The 21,620-nt window shown below is 49.1% G+C and overlaps 1 protein-coding gene across 1 annotated transcript in view; it reads left to right on the forward strand.

The window, feature by feature from the left end:
• Positions 1-6,786: 6,786 nt before the first annotated feature.
• Positions 6,787-21,620, forward strand: part of ST8SIA4 (ST8 alpha-N-acetyl-neuraminide alpha-2,8-sialyltransferase 4) — a 168,682-nt gene continuing 153,848 nt past the window's right edge. Inside the window, exon 1 of the mRNA XM_044275975.1 lies at positions 6,787-7,076. Within this exon, the coding sequence (XP_044131910.1) occupies positions 6,964-7,076 (113 nt within the window). The 5' untranslated portion in view covers positions 6,787-6,963. The remainder of the gene's footprint in view (positions 7,077-21,620) is intronic.

Genomic DNA, 21,620 nt, shown 5'->3' on the forward strand with positions numbered 1-21,620 from the left:
AGAGCGGATGCCTTATCACGGCAGTACTCCGAGCTGTCCGGGGAGGAGTCGATTCCGACTTCGGTCATACCTCCGAATCAGATCCTGGCCGCCATTCGCACCAGCCTGACCTCTCCCCTGGGTGAGCAGATTTTGGCGGCTCAATCTGGTGCTCCCTCTGGGAGACCCAACGGCAGGTGTTTTGTGCCTGAGGAGTTGCGCACTCGGTTGTTGCGAACCTACCATAACTCCAAGGCCGCGGGGCATCCTGGAAAGAACCAGCTGTCCTGGGCTGTTTCACGTCTGTTCTGGTGGCCTTCTCTACGTTCCGACATCGCCGCATATGTAGCGGCATGCTCCGTTTGTGCCCAGAGTAAGTCCCCTCGGCACCTTCCGTTGGGCCTTTTGCAACCCATAGCCACCGGGGAGCGCCCATGGTCACACCTGGGGATAGATTTCATTGTGGACCTCCCTGCATCCCGAGGCCATACGGTCATTCTCATGATTGTGGACCGGTTTTCCAAAATGTGCCACTGTGTTCCTCTCAAGAAGTTACCCTCTGCACAAGAGTTGGCCACGATTTTCGCCAGGGAGGTCTTCCGGTTGCACGGTTTGCCCAAGGAGATTGTGTCGGATCGGGGGAGTCAGTTTGTGTCCAGGTTCTGGCGCGCCTTTTGCTCCCAGTTGGGGATTCATCTCTCTTTCTCCTCGGCCTACCACCCTCAGTCCAATGGGGCCGCAGAACGATCTAATCAGGCCTTGGAGCAATTCCTTCGTTGCTATGTCTCCGATCACCAAGACAATTGGGTTGACCTCCTGCCTTGGGCTGAGTTTGCCAGGAACACGGCGGTGAACTCTTCCTCTGGGACGTCTCCCTTCATGGCCAATTATGGGTTCCAACCTGCCGTGTTACCGGAGGTATTCTCTCCCCAGGATACTCCGGCTGTGGAGGATCACCTTTCCGTCCTACGTGCTTCTTGGGTACAGATCCAGAGGTCCCTTGAGGTCTCTGCGCAGCGCCAGAGACTCCAGGCTGATCGCAGACGAGCGCCCGCTCCTTCCTACCAGGTCGGAGACCGTGTATGGTTGTCCACCCGCAACCTCAACCTTCGAGTGCCCACTCCCAAGCTGGCGCCTCGCTTTGTTGGTCCCTTCCGAGTGCTTCGCAGGGTAAACCCGGTAGCCTATGCCCTTGCGCTTCCTCCTGGCATGCGGATCTCCAACGTGTTTCATGTCTCCCTGTTGAAGCCGTTGGTGTGTAATCGTTTCACTTCCTCGGTTCCCTCGGCCCCGTCCGGTCCAAGTGGGCAATCGTGAGGAATATGAGGTGAGCAATATCCTGGACTCACGCCTGGTCCGCGGTCGGTTGCAGTTTTTGGTCCATTGGCGTGGTTATGGTCCAGAGGAGCGTTCCTGGGTTCCCTCCGCAGATGTCCATGCTCCTGCTTTGCTCCAAGCCTTCCACGCACGCTTCCCTCAGAAACCGTTCCTTACTCCGCGGAGGAGGGGCCCTTGAGGGGGAGGTACTGTCATGGTCTTACCTTCGTTTGACATGTGCTGGCGGCCATCTTGGTTTCTGGGTTTCTTGTAGCCTCCCACCCTGCGGCTTCTCCTTCCCACTGGGAGGAGCTGGATGCCTAGCTCATATATATAGAAGGTCTGTGGCTTCAGTTCCTTGCTTGGTCCTCCTGTGTTCACATGCTTCTAGACTGCTGCTGCTTCTGGTTCCTGATCCTGGCCTCGTCTGACTACCCCGTTGGTTCCTGATCCTGGCTTCGTCTGACTACCCCGTTGGTTCCTGATCCTAGCTTCGTCTGACTACCCCGTTGGTTCCTGATCCTGGCTTCGTCTGACCACCCTCCTGGTTCCTGACCTCTGTCTACGCAAGACCCTGCTTCGGTTTAGCCATCCGTTTGGACTTTTGCTACGGCTTGATTTCCAATAAAGCCTTCTTATTTCCACTCATCTCTGTTGTACGTCTGGTTCATGGTTCCATGACATCCTGGCTTTACCATCTGTCCAGTGAGGGTCACCCTTGTGGTCATCAAGGTCTTCCCAGTTTCTCCATTGTATCCTCTATGTACCCTACCTCATTTGTTTGTTTGGTGTGGGTTTATTGTATGTCTTGTTTGTTGTTACATGTCTGGGCTGTTGTTGGTGTTTGTCCCTGCATGTGTGCAAGATGTTTTCCCTGTGTGTGTTGTACCTCCGCGAGGGGGCTGGTTTCCTAGAGGGGGAACCATAAGCCTGTATGCAGCGCTGCCTGGAGCTTCCTCCTCCGCGAGGGGGCTGGTTTCCCGGAGGGGTGAACCATAATCCTGTATGCAGCGCTGCTTAGGGCTGCTATGCACTGTGTGAGCATGGGGGGCTCTGGCAGAGTTGGTATAGTAACATAGTATATAAGGCCGAAAAAAGACATTTGTCCATCCAGTTCGACCTGTCATCCTGCAAGTTGATCCAGAGGAAGGCAAAAAAAAAACCTGTGAGGTAGAAGCCAATTTTCCTCACTTTAGGGGAATAAAAATTCCTTCCCGACTCCAATCAGGCAATCAGAATAAATCCCTGGCTCAACGATCTCTCTCTAGTAGCTATAGCCTGTAATATTATTACACTCCAGAAATACATCCAGGCCCCTCTTGAATTCCTTTATTGTACTCACCATCACCACCTCCTCAGGCAGAGAGTTCCATAGTCTCACTGCTCTTACCGTAAAGAATCCTCTTCTATGTTTGTGTACAAACCTTCTTTCCTCCAGACGCATAGGATGTCCCCTCGTCACCGTCCTGGGAATAAATAGATGACGGGATAGATCTCTGTACTGACCCCTGATATATTTATACATATTAATTAGATCTCCTCTCAGTCGTCTTTTTTCTAAAGTGAATAACCCTAATTTTGATAATCTTTCAGGGTACTGTAGTTGCCCCATTCCAGTTATTACTTTAGTTGCCCTCCTCTGGACCCTCTCCAGCTCTGCTATGTCTGCTTTGTTCACTGGAGCACAGAACTGTTCACAGTACTCCATGTGTGGTCTGACTAATGATTTGTAAAGTGGTAGGACTATGTTCTCATCACGGGCATCTATGCCCCTTTTGATGCAACCCATTATCTTATTGGCCTTGGCAGCAGCTGCCTGACACTGTTTTTTGCAGCTTAGTTTGCTGTTTATTAAAATTCCTAGATCTTTTTCCATGTCAGTGTTACCGAGTGTTTTACCATTTAATAAGTACGGGTGACTTGCATTATTCCTTCCCATGTGCATAACTTTACATTTGTCAGTGTTAAACCTCATCTGCCACTTATCTGCCCAAGCCTCCAATCTATCCAGATCACTCTGTAGTAGTATACTGTCCTCTTTAGTGTTAATTACTTTACACAGTTTAGTGTCATCTGCAAAAATTTATATTTTACTATGCAAGCCTTCTACAAGATCATTAATAAATATATTGAAGAGAATAGGGCCCAATACTGACCCCTGAGGTACCCCACTAGTGACAGTGACCCAATCTGAGTATGTACCATTAATAACCACCCTCTGTTTTCTATCATTGAGCCAGTTACTTACCCACTTACAGACGTTTTCTCCCAATCCGAGCATTCTCATTTTATATACTAACCTTTTATGTGGTACAGTGTCAAATGCTTTGGAGAAGTCCAGATACACGACATCCATTGATTCGCCGCTGTCAAGTCTAGAACTTACCTCCTCATAGAAACGGATTAAATTTGTTTGACATGACCGATCCCTCACGGAAGCCATGCTGATATGGCGTTATTTGCTTATTTCCGTTAAGATGCTCTAACATAGCATCTCTCAGAAAACCTTCAAACAGTTTACCCACAACAGATGTTAAACTTACCGGCCTATAGTTTCCAGGCTCTGTTTTTGGACCCTTTTTGAATATTGGCACATTTGCCATGCGCCAATCCTGTGGGACATTCCCTGTCAATATAGAATCTGCAAATATCAGAAATAAGGGTCTGGCTATGACATTACTTAATTCCCTTAGGATACGAGGGTGTATGCCATCCGGTCCTGGCGATTTGTCTATTTTAATCTTTTTAAGTCGCTAATGTACTTCTTCCTGGGTCAGACAGGACACTTTTAATGGGGAATTTATTTCAACATTCGGCATGTCATCTGACAGTTTATTTTCCTCAGTGAATACATTGGAGAGAAAAATATTTAACAGCTTTGCTTTCTCCTCGTCGCTCTCTGCGACTCCCCCCTCATTACTCTTTAACGGGCTTGATTCCTATGTGGTTGTTTGTACTGTGACCTGCTGTGTGTTCGGGCTCCTGTACTTATGCATGGGTTCCAGTTGTGGAGGCTTCGGCAGGTAAGTGAGTTGTCTTGTTGTTCTTACCTGCCGATCCTCTAGCTGTGTATGGGCTTTTCTTTTCCCTGCTGCTGGGCCATTTGAGACTACTGTTCATCCATGTCTGGAAAGAACAGGTCGTCTCTCCCCTGCTCCTATGTGAGGGATTATCGGGGAGACTCAGGGCTATAGGTATCCTGGCATCAGCCGTCCTACCATCCAGGTCCGCTCATACGGTGAGGATTAGGGACGCAATAGGAGGTGACCTTCTCCCTTATTCCGGCGCCCTGGCCTAGCTGCTTCCCCTTTATCCCTTTACATTTTACGGTGCAGGGTTTTCCTCACTCTCCACCGTGACAGCAAGTCCCTCAGGTGGCGCCGTGTACTCACGGAGCAGGGAAGATCCCTCAGATGGCGCCCCGTACTCCTCACGGAGCAGAGAAGGTCCATTATATGGAGCCCTGTACTCCTCATGGAGCAGGGAAGTGTCACCGCCACTTCTGTGAGAAGGTCTGACAGACGTCCTTTTCTACCTCTTGTATGATGTTCTTTGTTTTGGTTTCACTTTCTCATCTCATTTCCTTCTCCCAGGTGTCACCTATCTAGACTAATCCTCTTTCCTTTATACTCCCTCCCATACTGCCTCACTTTGCAGTTTATACAACTTCCTGGATTGAAGTGTTCACTGCTGGAGACTTCTGCTGCTGCTTGTTCAGATAAGTCCTTTCATGTATTGTGTTTCCTTGCTGGCTTGATTCTAGGTGACCCTGACTCCCTCCGTATGAAGTGCAGGGAGCCGGTGGTCGTGTCCCCTCACTATTATAGGGTTTTCAGGTGTCACACAGTCTAGGTAAGTGGGCATGCAATCGTCTACCTCTGAGACCCTTGTATGTGCTTAGCAGTCAGGGTGAGCTCTTAGGGTTTTATAGGGGTCCCCTGTCTGCGACATCATCCGTGACACTCAGGTGGCGCCCTCTACTCCTTATGGAGCACGGCAGGTCCCTTAGGTGGCGTTCTGTACTCCTTACAGAGCAGGGCAGGTCCCTTAGGTGGCGCAGTGTACACCTCACTGAGTAGGGCAGATCCCTTCAGCTGGTGCCCTGTACTCCTCATGGAGCAGGGCAGGGTCCCTCAGGTGGCGCCCTATACTCCTCATGGAGCACGGCAGGTCCCTCAGGTGACACCCTGTACTCCTAAAAGAGCAAATCCCTCATGTGGTGCCCTGTACGCCTCATGAAGCCGGGCAGGTCCCTCAAGTGGCACCCTGTACCCCTCATGGAGCAGGGCAGGCCCCTCAGGTGGCGTTGTGTACTACTTGCGGAGCAGGGCAGGGTCCCTCGGGTGGCACCCTGTACTCCTCACTGAGTAGGGCAGGGTCCTTCAGTTGGCACCCTGTACTCCTCATGGAGCAGGGCAGGTCCCTCGGGTGGTGCAGTGTACTCCTCACTGAGCAGAGCAGATCCCTCAGGTGCGCCCTGTACTCCCTACAGAGCAGGTCAGGATCCCTCAGGTGGCGCCCTGTACTCCTCTGGGAGCAGGGCAGGTCCCTCAGTTGGCACCCTGTACTCCTTATGGAGCAGGGAAGGATCCCTCAGGTGGCACCTTGTACTCCTCACAGAGGAGGGCAGATCCCTAAGGTGCGCCCTGTACTCCTCACAGAGCAGGGCAGATCACTCAGAAGGAGTACATAGCTCCACCTGAGGGACCCTGCACTGCTCCATAAGGGGTACAGGGTGCCACCTGAGGGACTCTGCCCTACTCAGTGAGGAGAGAAGGGTGCCACCTCAGGGATCCATCCTGCTCTGTGAGGATTACAGGGTTCCACCTGAGGGACCCTACCCTGCTCCTAGCAGAGTACAGGGCGCCCTGTACTCCTTAAGAAGCAGTGCAGGGTCCCTCAGGTGGAGCCATGTACTCCTCACTGAGTAGGGCATGGTCCCTCAGGTGGCGCCCTGTACTCCTCACTGAGTAGGGCATGGTCTCACATGTGGCGCCCTGTACTCCTTATGGAGCAGAGCAGGATTCCTCAGGTGGCGTCCTGTACGCCTTATGGAGCAGTGCAGGATTCCTCAGGTGGCGCCCTGTACTCCGCTAGGAGCAGTACAGGGTCCCTCAGGTGGCGTCCTGTACGCCTTATGGAGCAGTGCAGGGTCCCTCAGGTGGCGTCCTGTACTCCGCTAGGAGCAGTGCAGGTCCCTCAGGTGGCGCCCTGTACTCCTTATGGAGCAGAGCAGGTCCCTCAGGTGGCGCCCTGTACTCCGCTAGGAGTAGGGCAGGTCCCTCAGGTGGCGTCCTGTACTCCTTATGGAGCAGGGCAGGTCCCTCAGGTGGCGCCCTGTGCCCTCACACCTATCAGGTCTATAGCGGCACCGACTAGCCACCTAGTGACGTCACCTATCGGGCCGCTCCGAAAGCTCTCCCGACAGCGGGGGCGTGGCCACAGCAGGCTAGAGGGTCGGGCCAGTCTGTGAGCAGCGAAGGAGGGAACCTGCTGCTGAGTGTACGAACCGCGGCTGCTGCCACTCTCTATGCCCGAGCGCCGGCTGTCCATCTCCGAGGAGGCTGCAGCTCGCAGGAGACCACAGCATCTCCTTCACTTCATTCCTCCCATCACTTGCTATTACACCAAGGCGCTGGAGCTCTTGTATGCCAGGGACTATAAGACATGCGTTCTATAAGGAAGAGGTGGACTATCTGCACCATAAGTATCCTCCTCATCTTCTACAAAACCACGGAGATCGCACGGACCGATGAGCATCAGGATTCTCCTCTCAATGGGTAAATGTCTAAGTGTGCGCCTGCACTGAGGGTACCCACTGCCATCCGTGCCTTGTGGGGGGCGCACTAGAGGCTGGCTAGCATGCCTGGTAACAAAGGGCAACTTCCCCCTGGCTGTCAGTGCTTTGTGTGTGTTGTGCTGAGGATTTCCTATGTCTGACCATGTGTCATTGTGGTGATGTCCCCTCTTCCTCATGTTTTGCTCACTGCTGAAGTGATGTCTAATAGTCTGCACACTTCCTGTAACTTTTCCGTATGACTGATGGCACTCCTAGGTCTCTTCATCTTTGGGATCCTTTATGATTTAGGTTTATGTCCCTCAGTGGAACCACTTTTCTCAATCTTACCTTCATAGTCGTGATTGATGAGAGTGATCGGATCAAGGGACTTTCTTACAATTGTCACCGTAATGAGTGGACAAGCCGGCCGTGGATTTCCTTAGGGTCCGACGTGTCACGCGACGTCAAGTTGCCGTGTACGAATGTCTTGTGTATGGAGAAGCTGGTTACGTTAAAAACTATTGGATTTTATCAAAAATTGGTAGTCACACAATGTCCAGACTGAGTAGTATAATAGTAATATAGTGGGAGGATCTTGGTCCCCGTCACAGGTTATGTGACTGTCACTTGGATTTTTTTAGCACTTTATTGGGTTTTTGGAGTGCGGTGAGGGTGTGCTGACATACGCTGTCTTTATATTGACACACAGACGTGAGCCTCCTGATGACAGGGGCTGCCATAAAATGGGCACATTAGCTAAGTACCGTCATTTTCTGCTGAACTACAATGTAATAGCGCTATAAAGCGTATGATTGAGAGGAGCAGGAAGAAAAGGTTCAAGCACAACATTTCGTCTCAGGTTTTCATCAGGAAAATAAAGTGTGACAGTGAATTGTGATCCGGGGGATGTATATCCCAAGAAGGAAAAATCTAGATGAGTGTAAATGGAAGGTCAGAGGAGTCAAGAGGCTAAAGAATACAGAGCCGGCTAATAAAAGAGAGAGCGCCGCTTGGTGAATGGGTAAAAGGCAGAGCAGAGAAAGAGAGAAGCACAAAACCAGAAGAGCCTAACATGTAGACACAGACAAAGAAACATGCACAGAGAATGAGAGAAACAAAGAAATGGATAGACAAAGCAGCAGGCCACAGGGTGACTATCTAGAAATCCGGCCACCCTTGGCTATCTGCGCTCCCAGGGATCTAGTGCTAGAAGACAAAGGAGGAAGGTGCGGGGAGGTGTAGAATCTGCTAGCAGAACATGCCAGGGTCCATCAAGGAACACATTGCTCCCTGCAAAAGTGAAAGTCTGGTGAATTATAGCGGTCAGAGCAGACGGTATACACAGGCAGACATTCAACGGGCAACATAATGGATCAATCGTGTCTGAAAAGACGAGCGAGATAGGTGCGAGACGTGCTGACTAGTATAAAGCGGAGCTGTCAGTCGCCCAGTTCTCATTTATTTCCAAGAGGGAGAGGGGCTGTGGCCTGGCACGGAGAGCAATCTGGTATCATGACAATGGGATTACTGTCATTAAGCCTTTAATTGTCCATCCACTCTCGCTGATTTCACTCCTTTATTCTAAGTCAGGTCATTTAAAGGAAAAGATCAAATAAATCCCATCTGCTCTGGTGGTAAAGAGGGCACCCATGCTCGGGGAAGGGTTTTGTGTCGGTAATTAGTTCGTCGAGCAGCACACTCCGCATTAATTACAAAGCGGTGGGCTGAGGCAGATTGGTGGCACTCCAGGTCTAAAGCCTAACAATAGTCAACACTAAAGACCACAAATGTTCAGCTATAAAAGTATACTACCTCCCGGGGACATTAGTATTTATAAGGAGTCCCATCTTAAGCCCATTCCGTCTCCCACTTCTTCCAGAAGGAGGCTTGGACGTTATCCAGGTTCCTTCAGCATCACCATGCACGTTTTTATCAATCCAGATTGTGACTGTGGTAATTAGCACAACACTTCTGCTTTCTTCAAAAGTAATTGGGGTTCTATTATGCAACTATGTATCATGTCTATTGATTATCACAGACATGTTATTTTTATTTTTTTTCCTAAGGAAACACAATTTAATGTGTTTGTGTTTGTCCTCGGCTAGAAAAACACATCTGCGTCCTGCTGTAAGAAGGCTGCCGAAATCTTCGCCGCGATCATTGTCCTTATTCCACTGATGGAAGTGACTAATATAAGTCCCGAGTCCTGCTTTCTGAAACTTGGCTGAAACTTATGGTTCATAAAGTTTCATCACTTAAAAATTTAATGCGGGAAGCGTATTGTTACTGGGAGAATGCAGAATAGCAATTATTTCTTTAATTCCATGCCAAAAGAATCTGAAAGCATTTACTGTTATTGTTTCGAGGCGGTGAAATTGGTTTTCCAATATTTCTGCTTTGGCACACCTTCTAAAACTGCTTCATGGGTCAATATGTTTCTAGGGTTGTCTGTTTAAAGATCTGCATGCTAAATGTCGGCATGAATAATATGGATTGGATGAAAAGGCTGTATGAATTGTAGGCAGGTCCAGCAAATATATATATATATATATATATATATAGTGATACAGTAAGGGGTTGTGTCTGGTAAGGCAGGTATTTTCCTCCCAGGATGTGCAGCTGGACTGGTTTCCAGCCAGGTGAGGTCAAATACCGGACTGGAGTTTAAGTGCTGATCCGGGTTTTGGCAGCACCTGGCTGTCCTTTAATAGGCAGCTGGACTCAGCAGAGATGTCTCTGTTTTTGGGATCTGAGGCTTTGTGCCGTGCTGGAGGGCTGAGAGCCGCATGCTGGGGAAACAGGCCCCCTAAAGCCTGCTGTGGACTACTGGAGGCAGAACTGCCAGCAAGGTAACTTGTGTTATATGAACTTTCCATTGTGTGTGAATTAACACCAAGACTGCAAAGTTACGTGCTGTTTTGTGCAATTGCCTCAAGTGTGAATAAACACTGACGTTTTGAGTTAAGAATTTGTATTTTGCCTCTGTACTGCACCCGCTCTACAAGAGTGAAACCCCACAATATATATATTACCCCACTTTATAATGGAAGATCATGCAAAATTGAGGTTTCGCCTTAGGCGACTTTAACACTTGCATTTTTGCCTGATCCGGCAGGGATCTGCAAAAGCTCTTCCGTTAGGGTACTTTCACACTTGCGTTTTTCTTTTCCGGCATAGAGTTCCGTCACAGGGGCTCTATACCGGAAAAGCACTGATCAGGCATATCCCCATGCATTCTGAATGGAGAGTAATCCGTTCAGTTTGCATCAGGATGTCTTCAGTTCAGTCATTTTGACTGATCAGGCAAAAGAGAAAACCGCAGCATGCTACGGTTTTCTCTCCGGCGAAAAAAACGGAAGACTTGCCTGAACGCCGGATCCGGCATTTTTTCCCATCGGAATGTATTAGCGCCGGATCCGGCATTCAGAATACCGGAATGCCGAATCCGTAGTTCCGGCATGCACATGGGCAGATCGGTAAAAATTAGAAAAAATGTACAAGACGGATCCGTCGGTCCGCATGACAAGCGGAGAGACGGATCCGTCCTTGCAATGCATTTGTGAGACGGATCCGCATCCGGATCCGTCTCACAAATGCTTTCAGTCAGCGGCAGATCGGATCACACTGCCGCAAGTGTGAAAGTAGCCTTACTGATAATACAACCATCTGCATCCGTTATGAACAGATCCGGTTGTATTATCTTTAACATAGCCAAGACGGATCCGTCATGAACACCACTGAAAGTCAATGGGGGGCGGATCCGTTTTCTTTTGTGTCTGAGAAAATGGATACGTCCCCATTGACTTACATTGTGTGTCAGGATCCGTCTTGCTCCGCTCCGCTGCTTGCATCGTTATTCTGTCCGCGATCGTGACGCAGCCAAACGGAATACATTTCAGTTTAGTTCAGTTACGTTTTGTCTACATTTAATTTTTCTCCAGTTTTGAGATCCTATGACGGATCTCAATACCAGAAAATGTAAACACAAGTGTGGAAGTAGCCTTAGGGCTCTTTCACACCTGCGTTATTGTCTTCCAGCATAGAGTTCCGTCGTCGGGGCTCTATGCCGGAAGAATACTGATCAGGATTATCCTAATGCATTCTGAATGGAGTGAAATCTGTTCAGGATGTCTTCAGTTCCGGAACGGAACGTTTTTTGGCCGGAGAAAATACCGCAGCATGCTGCGCTTTTTGCTCTGGCCAAAAATCCTGAACACTTGCCGCAAGGCCGGATCCGGAATTAATGCCCATTGAAAGGCATTGATCCGGATCCGGCCTTAAACTAAACGTCATTTCAGCGCATTGCCGGATCCGATGTTTAGCTTTTTCTCAATGGTTACCATGGCTGCCGGGACGCTAAAGTCCTGGCAGCCATGGTAAAGTGTAGAGGGGAGCGGGGGAGCAGTATACTTACCGTCTGTGCGGCTCCCGGGGCGCTCCAGAGTGACGTCAGGGCGCCCCAGGCGCATGGATGACGTGATCGCATGGCACGTCATCCATGCACATGGGGCGCTCTGACGTCACTCTGGAGCGCCCCGGGAGCCGCACGGATGGTAAGTATACCGCTCCCCCGCTCCCCGCTCCTACTATGGCAACCAGGACTTTAACAGCGTCCTGGGTGCCATAGTAACACTGAAAGCATTTTGAAGACGGATCCGTCTTCAAATGCTTTCAGTACACTTGCGTTTTTCCGGATCCGGCGTGTAATTCCGGCAAGTGGAGTACACGCCGGATCCGGACAACGCAAGTGTGAAAGAGCCCTTACATAGGTTCTCCATTCATGTGGAAATCTCTTAAGTTTTGTTCTCTGCTTGCTTTCTGGTTCATGACACCTTCAGAACTTGCATGGAAAGTTTACTTCTCTAATACAAGAATATTCCTATAATTTACCTGCACGTGTTACGTGCGGATTTTTGTGTGGAAAAACTGCAGCATAAGGCCTCCTGCACGCGACCGTAGGTGTCCCATTGCCGTATTTCGGACCGCATATGCAGATCCGCAGTTCACGGGCACCGTTCTGTGTGCATTGACATGAATGGGTCCGCAAATCCGGAGATGCGGAACGGAAGCACGGAATACTACAGAAGCACTATGGAGTACTTCCGTGGGGTTCCGTTGCGTACTTCTGTTCCACAAAAAGATAGAACTTGCTCTCTCTCTCTTTTTCTGGAACGGACGGATGCCGACCCATTCAAGTTGAATGGGTCTGAATCCGTCCTGGTGGCCGCACGGAGGTTGCCTATGCATTGGGGACCGCAAATTGCGGTCCCCAATGCACGGAACAGAACAAATAAGTTTGTGTGCAGGAGGCCTAATACAGTACCAGAAAAGTTCATGAGGTTTGACACATCTCATGTTCAATTTGCATATTTTGTGGAAATGGACCTTCTGTGCAGATTCTGTAGCCTGCAGCTTGTCAATTGTTTCTGGCGATTTTTATTGCAATGTAAATGGTTAGTTCAGGGCAAAACCGCGTTGAAATCCGCCAGCAACGAATGCGTAGTTTGGTGCAGATTTGGTGCACAATCGCCTAGGAATCCGCACCAGATCTGCGCTGAAATTCTGTTTGTAAACCTGCGCCCATGTGCAGGTATCTAATAGTTACCAATGGGGACATATATGCTGGAGACCACTGGGCATTTTCAGACACCATTCTATGTATGTTCTGGACCTGCCATGAACCAGAGGAAGCAGATTGGAAAAATCGACAGAGATCCTTGTGTCACAAAACCCCAGGTAAGATCTTGAAATTGGTAGATTGTGGTGAAATGTGAATTTACAATTTTTGCCCAAAAACCCACCGCACATAGGGAGGCAACTTCATTAATGAAGAATGTTCATCTTGTGTCTTTAAGGCTACTTTCACACTTGCGTTCAGAGTGGATCCGTCTGCATTATATTGTTAAAACATTGTGAATTAAAACAAGTGTGAAAGTAGCCTCAGACGGATCCGTCCAGACTTTACATTGAAAGTCAATGGGGGACGGATCCGTTTGAAAATTGAGCCATAGTGTGTCATATTCAAACAGATCTGTCCCCATTGACTTACATTGTAAGTCTGGACGGATCCGCTTGCCTCCGCACGGCCAGGCCTAGCCTAATTCTTCAGCAGCCTAGATCCAAAGATCCAGACATCTGCACATTCTGCACGTCGCTGATTCAAGTCTGTGTGCTCTCCGTGCTAGGGCGCATGCACACGGCTTTAAGGCCTAATGCACACTACTGTATGTATTTTGCGGTCTGCAAAAAACGGATCTGCATAAAATACGGATGACATCCGTGTGCTTTCCGTATTTTGCGAAACGGAGCAGCTGGCTCCTGATAGAACAGCACTATCCTTGTCCGTAATGCGGACAATAATAGGACATGTTCTATTTTTTTGCACAACTGAAATACGGACATAGGGAAACAGAATGCACACGGAGTAAATTCAGTTTTTTGGGCGGACCCATTAAAAATGAATGGTTCCTTATACAGTCCGCAAAAAAAATGGAACGGACATGGAAAGAATATACTTTCGTGTGCATGAAGCCTAAGTGTTTTGGGATCCCGGCCGAGTGCATGCCACCATTTTTTATTTTTTTACTTCTGTAGAAATGTCCTATCCTTGTCCACAAAACAGACGAGAATTTGACATGTTCGATCTCTTTTTATTTTGCGGGGCCACGGAATGGACATATGGATTGAGACCGCACACGATGAAGGACAAAAACTATGGCCGTGTGCATGAGCCCTTATTATCCACGAACAGCACACTGATTCATTGATTTTAACGTGTTCAGTCACACGTCTGTGTTTTGGACTGTGGGTTAGTGGATAAATAGAAAACATTCACTACTTTGGTCCGTGTTGCAGAGAAAACACGCCCAATCAAGCTTATAGGTCCTGTGAAAACCACCACCAGAGTACGTGTTCTGCCTGTCACTTGTCCATTTCTTAGAACATTGATAAAAAACACATATCCTGACTTTGGACCTTGTGGATGCAAAACTCAAATGCAAAACAATCAATGTATAATAGGGAACAACTATCTGAACATGAGAACAATGGCCATGTGCCAAGCAGGACCCTCTGAAATGAATAGAGGGGCAGGTCGGGCGTGCACACTGCTGCCCCATTCAATTCTATGGGGCCTGACTAAAATAGCCTATCACTGTATTCGGCTATCTCCAGAAGTACCGTAGAGGTGAATGGAGCAGCAGTGTGCATACTGGACCTGCTACTTAGGGATGAGCGAACTCGAACTGTATAGTTCGGGTTCGTACCGAATTTTGGGGTGTCCGTGACACGGACCCGAACCCGGACATTTTCGTAAAAGTTCGGGTTCGGTGTTCGTCGCTTTCTTCGCGCTTTTGTGACGCTTTCTTGGCGCTTTTTGAAAGGCTGCTAAGCAGCCAATCAACAAGCGTCATACTACTTGCCCCAAGAGGCCATCACAGCCATGCCTACTATTGGCATGGCTGTGATTGGCCAGAGCACCATGTGACCCAGCCTCTATTTAAGCTGGAGTCACATAGCGCCGCCCGTCACTCTGCTCTGATTAGCGTAGGGAGAGGTTGCGGCTGCGACAGTAGGGCGAGATTAGGCAGATTAACTCCTCCAAAGGACTTGATTAACTGATCGATCTGCAGCTGTGGATCATTGAGCTGCTGATCCTCAATTGCTCACTGTTTTTAGGCTGCCCAGACCGTTTGTCAGTCACATTTTTCTGGGGTGATCGGCGGCCATTTTGTGTCTTGTGGTGCGCCAGCACAAGCTGCGACCAAGTGCATTTAACCCTCAATGGTGTGGTTGTTTTTTGGCTAAAGCCTACATCAGGGTGAAGCTGTCACACCAAGTGCATTTAACCCTCAGTAGTGTGGTTGGTCAAGCTATCACACCAAGTGCATTTAACCAGCAATAGTCTGTTCATTTTTTGGCCATATACTAAATCAGGGGCAAGCTGCGCCCGTCACCAAGTGCATTTAACCCTCAGTAGTGTGGTTGGTCAAGCTGTGACACCAAGTGCATTTAACCAGCAATAGTCTGTTCATTTTTTGGCCATATACTACATCAGGGGCAAGCTGCGCCCATCACCAAGTGCATTTAACCAGCAATAGTGTGGTTATTTTTTGGCCATATCCCAGTCTAATTCTGTCACTAAATCCATACCGGTCACCCAGCGCCTAAATACTAGGCCTCAAATTTATATCCCGCTAAATCTCTCGTTACCGCTGTCCTGTTGTGGCTGGGAAAGTTATTTAGTGTCCGTCAAAGCACATTTTTTGTTCTGGGTTGAAATACAATTCCCAATTTAGCAATTTAAAAATTTAGTGGTTTCTGCTGTATCAGATCTATTTGAAATCTATCCCTAAAAGGGTATATAATATTCAAGGTGCACATAGGGTCATTCAGAATAACTTCACACACCCGCTACTGTGCATTTCCAAGTCTAATTCTGTCACTAAACCCATACCTGTCACCCAGCGCCTAAATACTAGGCCTCAAATTTATATCCAGCTAAATCTGTCCTTAGTGCTGTAGCTGGGCGAGTTATTTAGTGTCCGTTGAAGCACATTTCTTGTTCTGGGTTGAAATACAATTCCCAATTTAGCAATTTCATAATTTAGTGGTTTCTGCTATATCAGAGCTATTTGAAATCTATCCCTAAAAGGGTATATAATATTCAAGGTGCACATTGGGTCATTCAGAATAACTTCACACACACCCGCTACTGTGTATTTCCAAGTCTAATTCTGTCACTAAACCCATACCTGTTACCCAGCGCCTAAATACTAGGCCTCAAATTTATATCCTGCTAAATCTCTCGTTAGTGCTGTAGCTGGGCGAGTTATTTAGTGTCCGTTCAAGCACATTTCTTGTTCTGGGTTGAAATACAATTCCCAATTTAGCAATTTCATAATTTAGTGGTTTCTGCTATATCAGAGCTATTTGAAATCTATCCCTAAAAGGGTAGATCATATTGAAGGTGCACATAGGGACATTCAGAATAACTTCACACACACCCGCTACTGTGTATTTCCAAGTCTAATTCTGTCACTAAACCCATACCTGTCACCCAGCGCCTAAATACTAGGCCTCAAATTTATATCCAGCTAAATCTGTCCTTAGTGCTGTAGCTGGGCGAGTTATTTAGTGTCCGTTCAAGCACATTTCTTGTTCTGGGTTGAAATACAATTCCCAATTTAGCAATTTCATAATTTAGTGGTTTCTGCTATATCAGAGCTATTTGAAATCTATCCCTAAAAGGGTATATAATATTCAAGGTGCACATTGGGTCATTCAGAATAACTTCACACACACACGCTTCTGTGCATTTCCAAGTCTAATTCTGTCACTAAATCCATACCGGTCACCCAGCGCCTAAATACTAGGCCTCAAATTTATATCCCGCTGAATTTGAATACAATACATTGGGCCAAATAATATATTTGTTGTTGTGGTGAACCATAACAATGAGAAAAACATCTAGTAAGGGACGCGGACGTGGACATGGTCGTGGTGGTGTTAGTGGACCCTCTGGTGCTGGGAGAGGACGTGGCCGTTCTGCCACATCCACACGTCCTAGTGTACCAACTACCTCAGGTCCCAGTAGCCGCCAGAATTTACAGCGATATATGGTGGGGCCCAATGCCGTTCTAAGGATGGTAAGGCCTGAGCAGGTACAGGCATTAGTCAATTGGGTGGCCGACAGTGGATCCAGCACGTTCACATTATCTCCCACCCAGTCTTCTGCAGAAAGCGCACAGATGGCGCCTGAAAACCAACCCCATCAGTCTGTCACATCACCCCCATGCATACCAGGGAAACTGTCTCAGCCTCAAGTTATGCAGCAGTCTCTTATGCTGTTTGAAGACTCCGCTGGCAGGGTTTCCCAAGGGCATCCACCTAGCCCTTCCCCAGCGGTGAAAGACATAGAATGCACTGACGCACAACCACTTATGTTTCCTGATGATGAGGACATGGGAATACCACCTCAGCATGTCTCTGATGATGACGAAACACAGGTGCCAACTGCTGCGTCTTTCTGCAGTGTGCAGACTGAACAGGAGGTCAGGGATCAAGACTGGGTGGAAGACGATGCAGGGGACGATGAGGTCCTAGACCCCACATGGAATGAAGGTCGTGCCACTGACTTTCACAGTTCGGAGGAAGAGGCAGTGGTGAGACCGAGCCAACAGCGTAGCAAAAGAGGGAGCAGTGGGCAAAAGCAGAACACCCGCCGCCAAGAGACTCCGCCTGCTACTGACCGCCGCCATCTGGGACCGAGCACCCCAAAGGCAGCTTCAAGGAGTTCCCTGGCATGGCACTTCTTCAAACAATGTGCTGACGACAAGACCCGAGTGGTTTGCACGCTGTGCCATCAGAGCCTGAAGCGAGGCATTAACGTTCTGAACCTGAGCACAACCTGCATGACCAGGCACCTGCATGCAAAGCATGAACTGCAGTGGAGTAAACACCTTAAAACCAAGGAAGTCACTCAGGCTCCCCCTGCTACCTCTTCTGCTGCTGCCGCCTCGGCCTATTCTGCTGCTGCCGCCTCGGCCTCTTCCTCCGCCTCTGGAGGAACGTTTGCACCTGCCGCCCAGCAAACAGGGGATGTACCACCAACACCACCACCACCACCTCCGTCACCAAGCGTCTCAACCATGTCACACGCCAGCGTTCAGCTCTCCATCTCACAAACATTTGATAGAAAGCGTAAATTCCCACCTAGCCACCCTCGATCCCTGGCCCTGAATGCCAGCATTTCTAAACTACTGGCCTATGAAATGCTGTCATTTAGGCTGGTGGACACAGACAGCTTCAAACAGCTCATGTCGCTTGCTGTCCCACAGTATGTTGTTCCCAGCCGGCACTACTTCTCCAAGAGAGCCGTGCCTTCCCTGCACAACCAAGTATCCGATAAAATCAAGTGTGCACTGCGCAACGCCATCTGTAGCAAGGTCCACCTAACCACAGATACGTGGACCAGTAAGCACGGCCAGGGACGCTATATCTCCCTAACTGCACACTGGGTAAATGTAGTGGCAGCTGGGCCCCAGGCGGAGAGCTGTTTGGCGCACGTCCTTCCGCCGCCAAGGATCGCAGGGCAACATTCTTTGCCTCCTGTTGCCACCTCCTCCTTCTCGGCTTCCTCCTCCTCTTCTTCCACCTGCTCATCCAATCAGCCACACACCTTCACCACCAACTTCAGCACAGCCCGGGGTAAACGTCAGCAGGCCATTCTGAAACTCATATGTTTGGGGGACAGGCCCCACACCGCACAGGAGTTGTGGCGGGGTATTGAACAACAGACCGACGAGTGGTTGCTGCCGGTGAGCCTCAAGCCCGGCCTGGTGGTGTGTGATAATGGGCGAAATCTCGTTGCAGCTCTGGGACTAGCCAATTTGACGCACATCCCTTGCTTGGCGCATGTGCTGAATTTGGTGGTGCAGAAGTTCATTCACAACTACCCCGACATGTCAGAGCTGCTGCATAAAGTGCGGGCCGTCTGTTCGCGCTTCCGGCGTTCACATCCTGCTGCTGCTCGCCTGTCTGCGCTACAGCGTAACTTCGGCCTTCCCGCTCACCGCCTCATATGCGACGTGCCCACCAGGTGGAACTCCACCTTGCACATGCTGGACAGACTGTGCGAGCAGCAGCAGGCCATAGTGGAGTTTCAGCTGCAGCACGCACGGGTCAGTCGCACTACAGAACAGCACCACTTCACCACCAATGACTGGGCCTCCATGCGAGACCTGTGTGCCCTGTTGCGCTGTTTCGAGTACTCCACCAACATGGCCAGTGGCGATGACACCGTTATCAGCGTTACAATACCACTTCTATGTCTCCTTGAGAAAACACTTAGGGCGATGATGGAAGAGGAGGTGGCCCAGGAGGAGGAGGAGGAGGAGGAGGAAGAGGGGTCATTTTTAGCACTTTCAGGCCAGTCTCTTCGAAGTGACTCAGAGGGAGGTTTTTGGCAACAGCAGAGGCCAGGTACAAATGTGGCCAGCCAGGGCCCACTACTGGAGGACGAGGAGGACGAGGATGAGGAGGAGGTGGAGGAGGATGAGGATGAAGCATGGTCACAGCGGGGTGGCACCCAACGCAGCTCGGGTCCATCACTGGTGCGTGGCTGGGGGGAAAGGCAGGACGATGACGATACGCCTCCCACAGAGGACAGCTTGTCCTTACCCCTGGGCAGCCTGGCACACATGAGCGACTACATGCTGCAGTGCCTGCGCAACGACAGCAGAGTTGCCCACATTTTAACCTGTGCGGACTACTGGGTTGCCACCCTGCTGGATCCACGCTACAAAGACAATGTGCCCACCTTACTTCCTGCACTGGAGCGTGATAGGAAGATGCGCGAGTACAAGCGCACGTTGGTAGACGCGCTACTGAGAGCATTCCCAAATGTCACAGGGGAACAAGTGGAAGCCCAAGGCCAAGGCAGAGGAGGAGCAAGAGGTCGCCAAGGCAGCTGTGTCACGGCCAGCTCCTCTGAGGGCAGGGTTAGCATGGCAGAGATGTGGAAAACTTTTGTCAACACGCCACAGCTAACTGCACCACCACCTGATACGCAACGTGTTAGCAGGAGGCAACATTTCACTAACATGGTGGAACAGTACGTGTGCACACCCCTCCACGTACTGACTGATGGTTCGGCCCCATTCAACTTCTGGGTCTCTAAATTGTCCACGTGGCCAGAGCTAGCCTTTTATGCCTTGGAGGTGCTGGCCTGCCCGGCAGCCAGCGTTTTGTCTGAACGTGTATTCAGCACGGCAGGGGGCGTCATTACAGACAAACGCAGCCGCCTGTCTACAGCCAATGTGGACAAGCTGACGTTCATAAAAATGAACCAGGCATGGATCCCACAGGACCTGTCCGTCCCTTGTCCAGATTAGACATTAACTACCTCCCCATAACCATATATTATTGGACTCCAGGGCACTTCCTCATTCAATCCTATTTTTATTTTCATTTTACCATTATATTGCGAGGCTACCCAAAGTTGAATGAACCTCTCCTCTGCCTGTGTGCTAGGCCTAAATATATGCCAATGGACTGTTGCAGTGGTGGGTGACGTGAAGCCTCATTCTCTGCTATGACATGCAGACTGATTCTCTGCTGTCATGAAGCCAGATTGTCTGTTACGGGACCTCTCTGCTCTGCCTGTGTGCTAGGCCTAAATATATGCCAATGGACTGTTGCAGTGGTGGCTGACGTGAAGCCTGATTCTCTGCTATGACATGCAGACTGATTCTCTGCTGACATGAAGCCAGATCCTCTGTTACGGGACCTCTCTCCTCTGCCTGTGTGTGTGCTGGGCCTAAATATATGCCAATGGACTGTTGCAGTGGTGGCTGACGTGAAGCCTCATTCTCTGCTATGACATGCAGACTGATTCTCTGCTGACATGAAGCCAGATCGTCTGTTACGGGACCTCTCTGCTCTGCCTGTGTGCTAGGCCTAAATATATGCCAATGGACTGTTGCAGTGGTGGGTGACGTGAAGCCTCATTCTCTGCTATGACATGCAGACTGATTCTCTGCTGTCATGAAGCCAGATTGTCTGTTACGGGACCTCTCTGCTCTGCCTGTGTGCTAGGCCTAAATATATGCCAATGGACTGTTGCAGTGGTGGGTGACGTGAAGCCTCATTCTCTGCTATGACATGCAGACTAATTCTCTGCTGACATGAAGACAGATTCTCTGTTACGGGACCTCCCTCCTCTGCCTGGGTGCTGGGCCTAAATATATGCCAATGGACTGTTGCAGTGGTGGCTGACGTGAAGCCTCATTCTCTGCTATGACATGCAGACTAATTCTCTGCTGACATGAAGACAGATTCTCTGTTACGGGACCTCTCTCCTCTGCCTGGGTGCCGGGGCCTAAATATCTGAGAATGGACTGTTCCAGTGGTGGTTTCAAAGGAAAGGACCGGCACTTCGCTGATGTAGATCACAATGTAGATTTATTCAGTCACATATTCAAAATGGCATAGTGACGCGTTTCAGCACAGATGTGCTTTCATCAGACTGCATAAAACATCTTACACTCCAGCTATTTATACATAAATGAAACACAAAGGAACTGACATCATCAAAGAAGCTCCGCCTCCCTCATTAAATAAAATTCGCATATCAAATAATCGCAATGAAAAATTCGCATTGAAAAATTCGCAATTGAAAATTCGCAACTGAAAATTCGCAATTGAAAATTGAAAATTCGCAATTGAAAATTCGCAACTAAAAATTCGCAACTGAAAATTCGCAATTGAAAATTCGCAAAAAACATATCCACTCTATACTGGCGAAGATTTTCAGTCACATAGTCCATTCTTGCAGTGATTAATCACGCTGAAGAAAAAAAGAAATATATTTATCAGATTGCATAAGGCCGAATGCCTTATAGGAAGCAGGACACATTGTACTCACGATTGAGGCCCCTGGGCTCCATTGTCTGAAGACGATGGATCCAGTAAGCCTCCCTTTTCAATAACAATTTATTTCTGTCACCCCCTCGACGGGGTAATGATACACCTTCAATAATCTGAT

This window comes from Bufo gargarizans, chromosome 1 (genome assembly GCF_014858855.1).
Source record: "Bufo gargarizans isolate SCDJY-AF-19 chromosome 1, ASM1485885v1, whole genome shotgun sequence".
NCBI classification, from domain to species: Eukaryota; Metazoa; Chordata; class Amphibia; order Anura; family Bufonidae; genus Bufo; species Bufo gargarizans.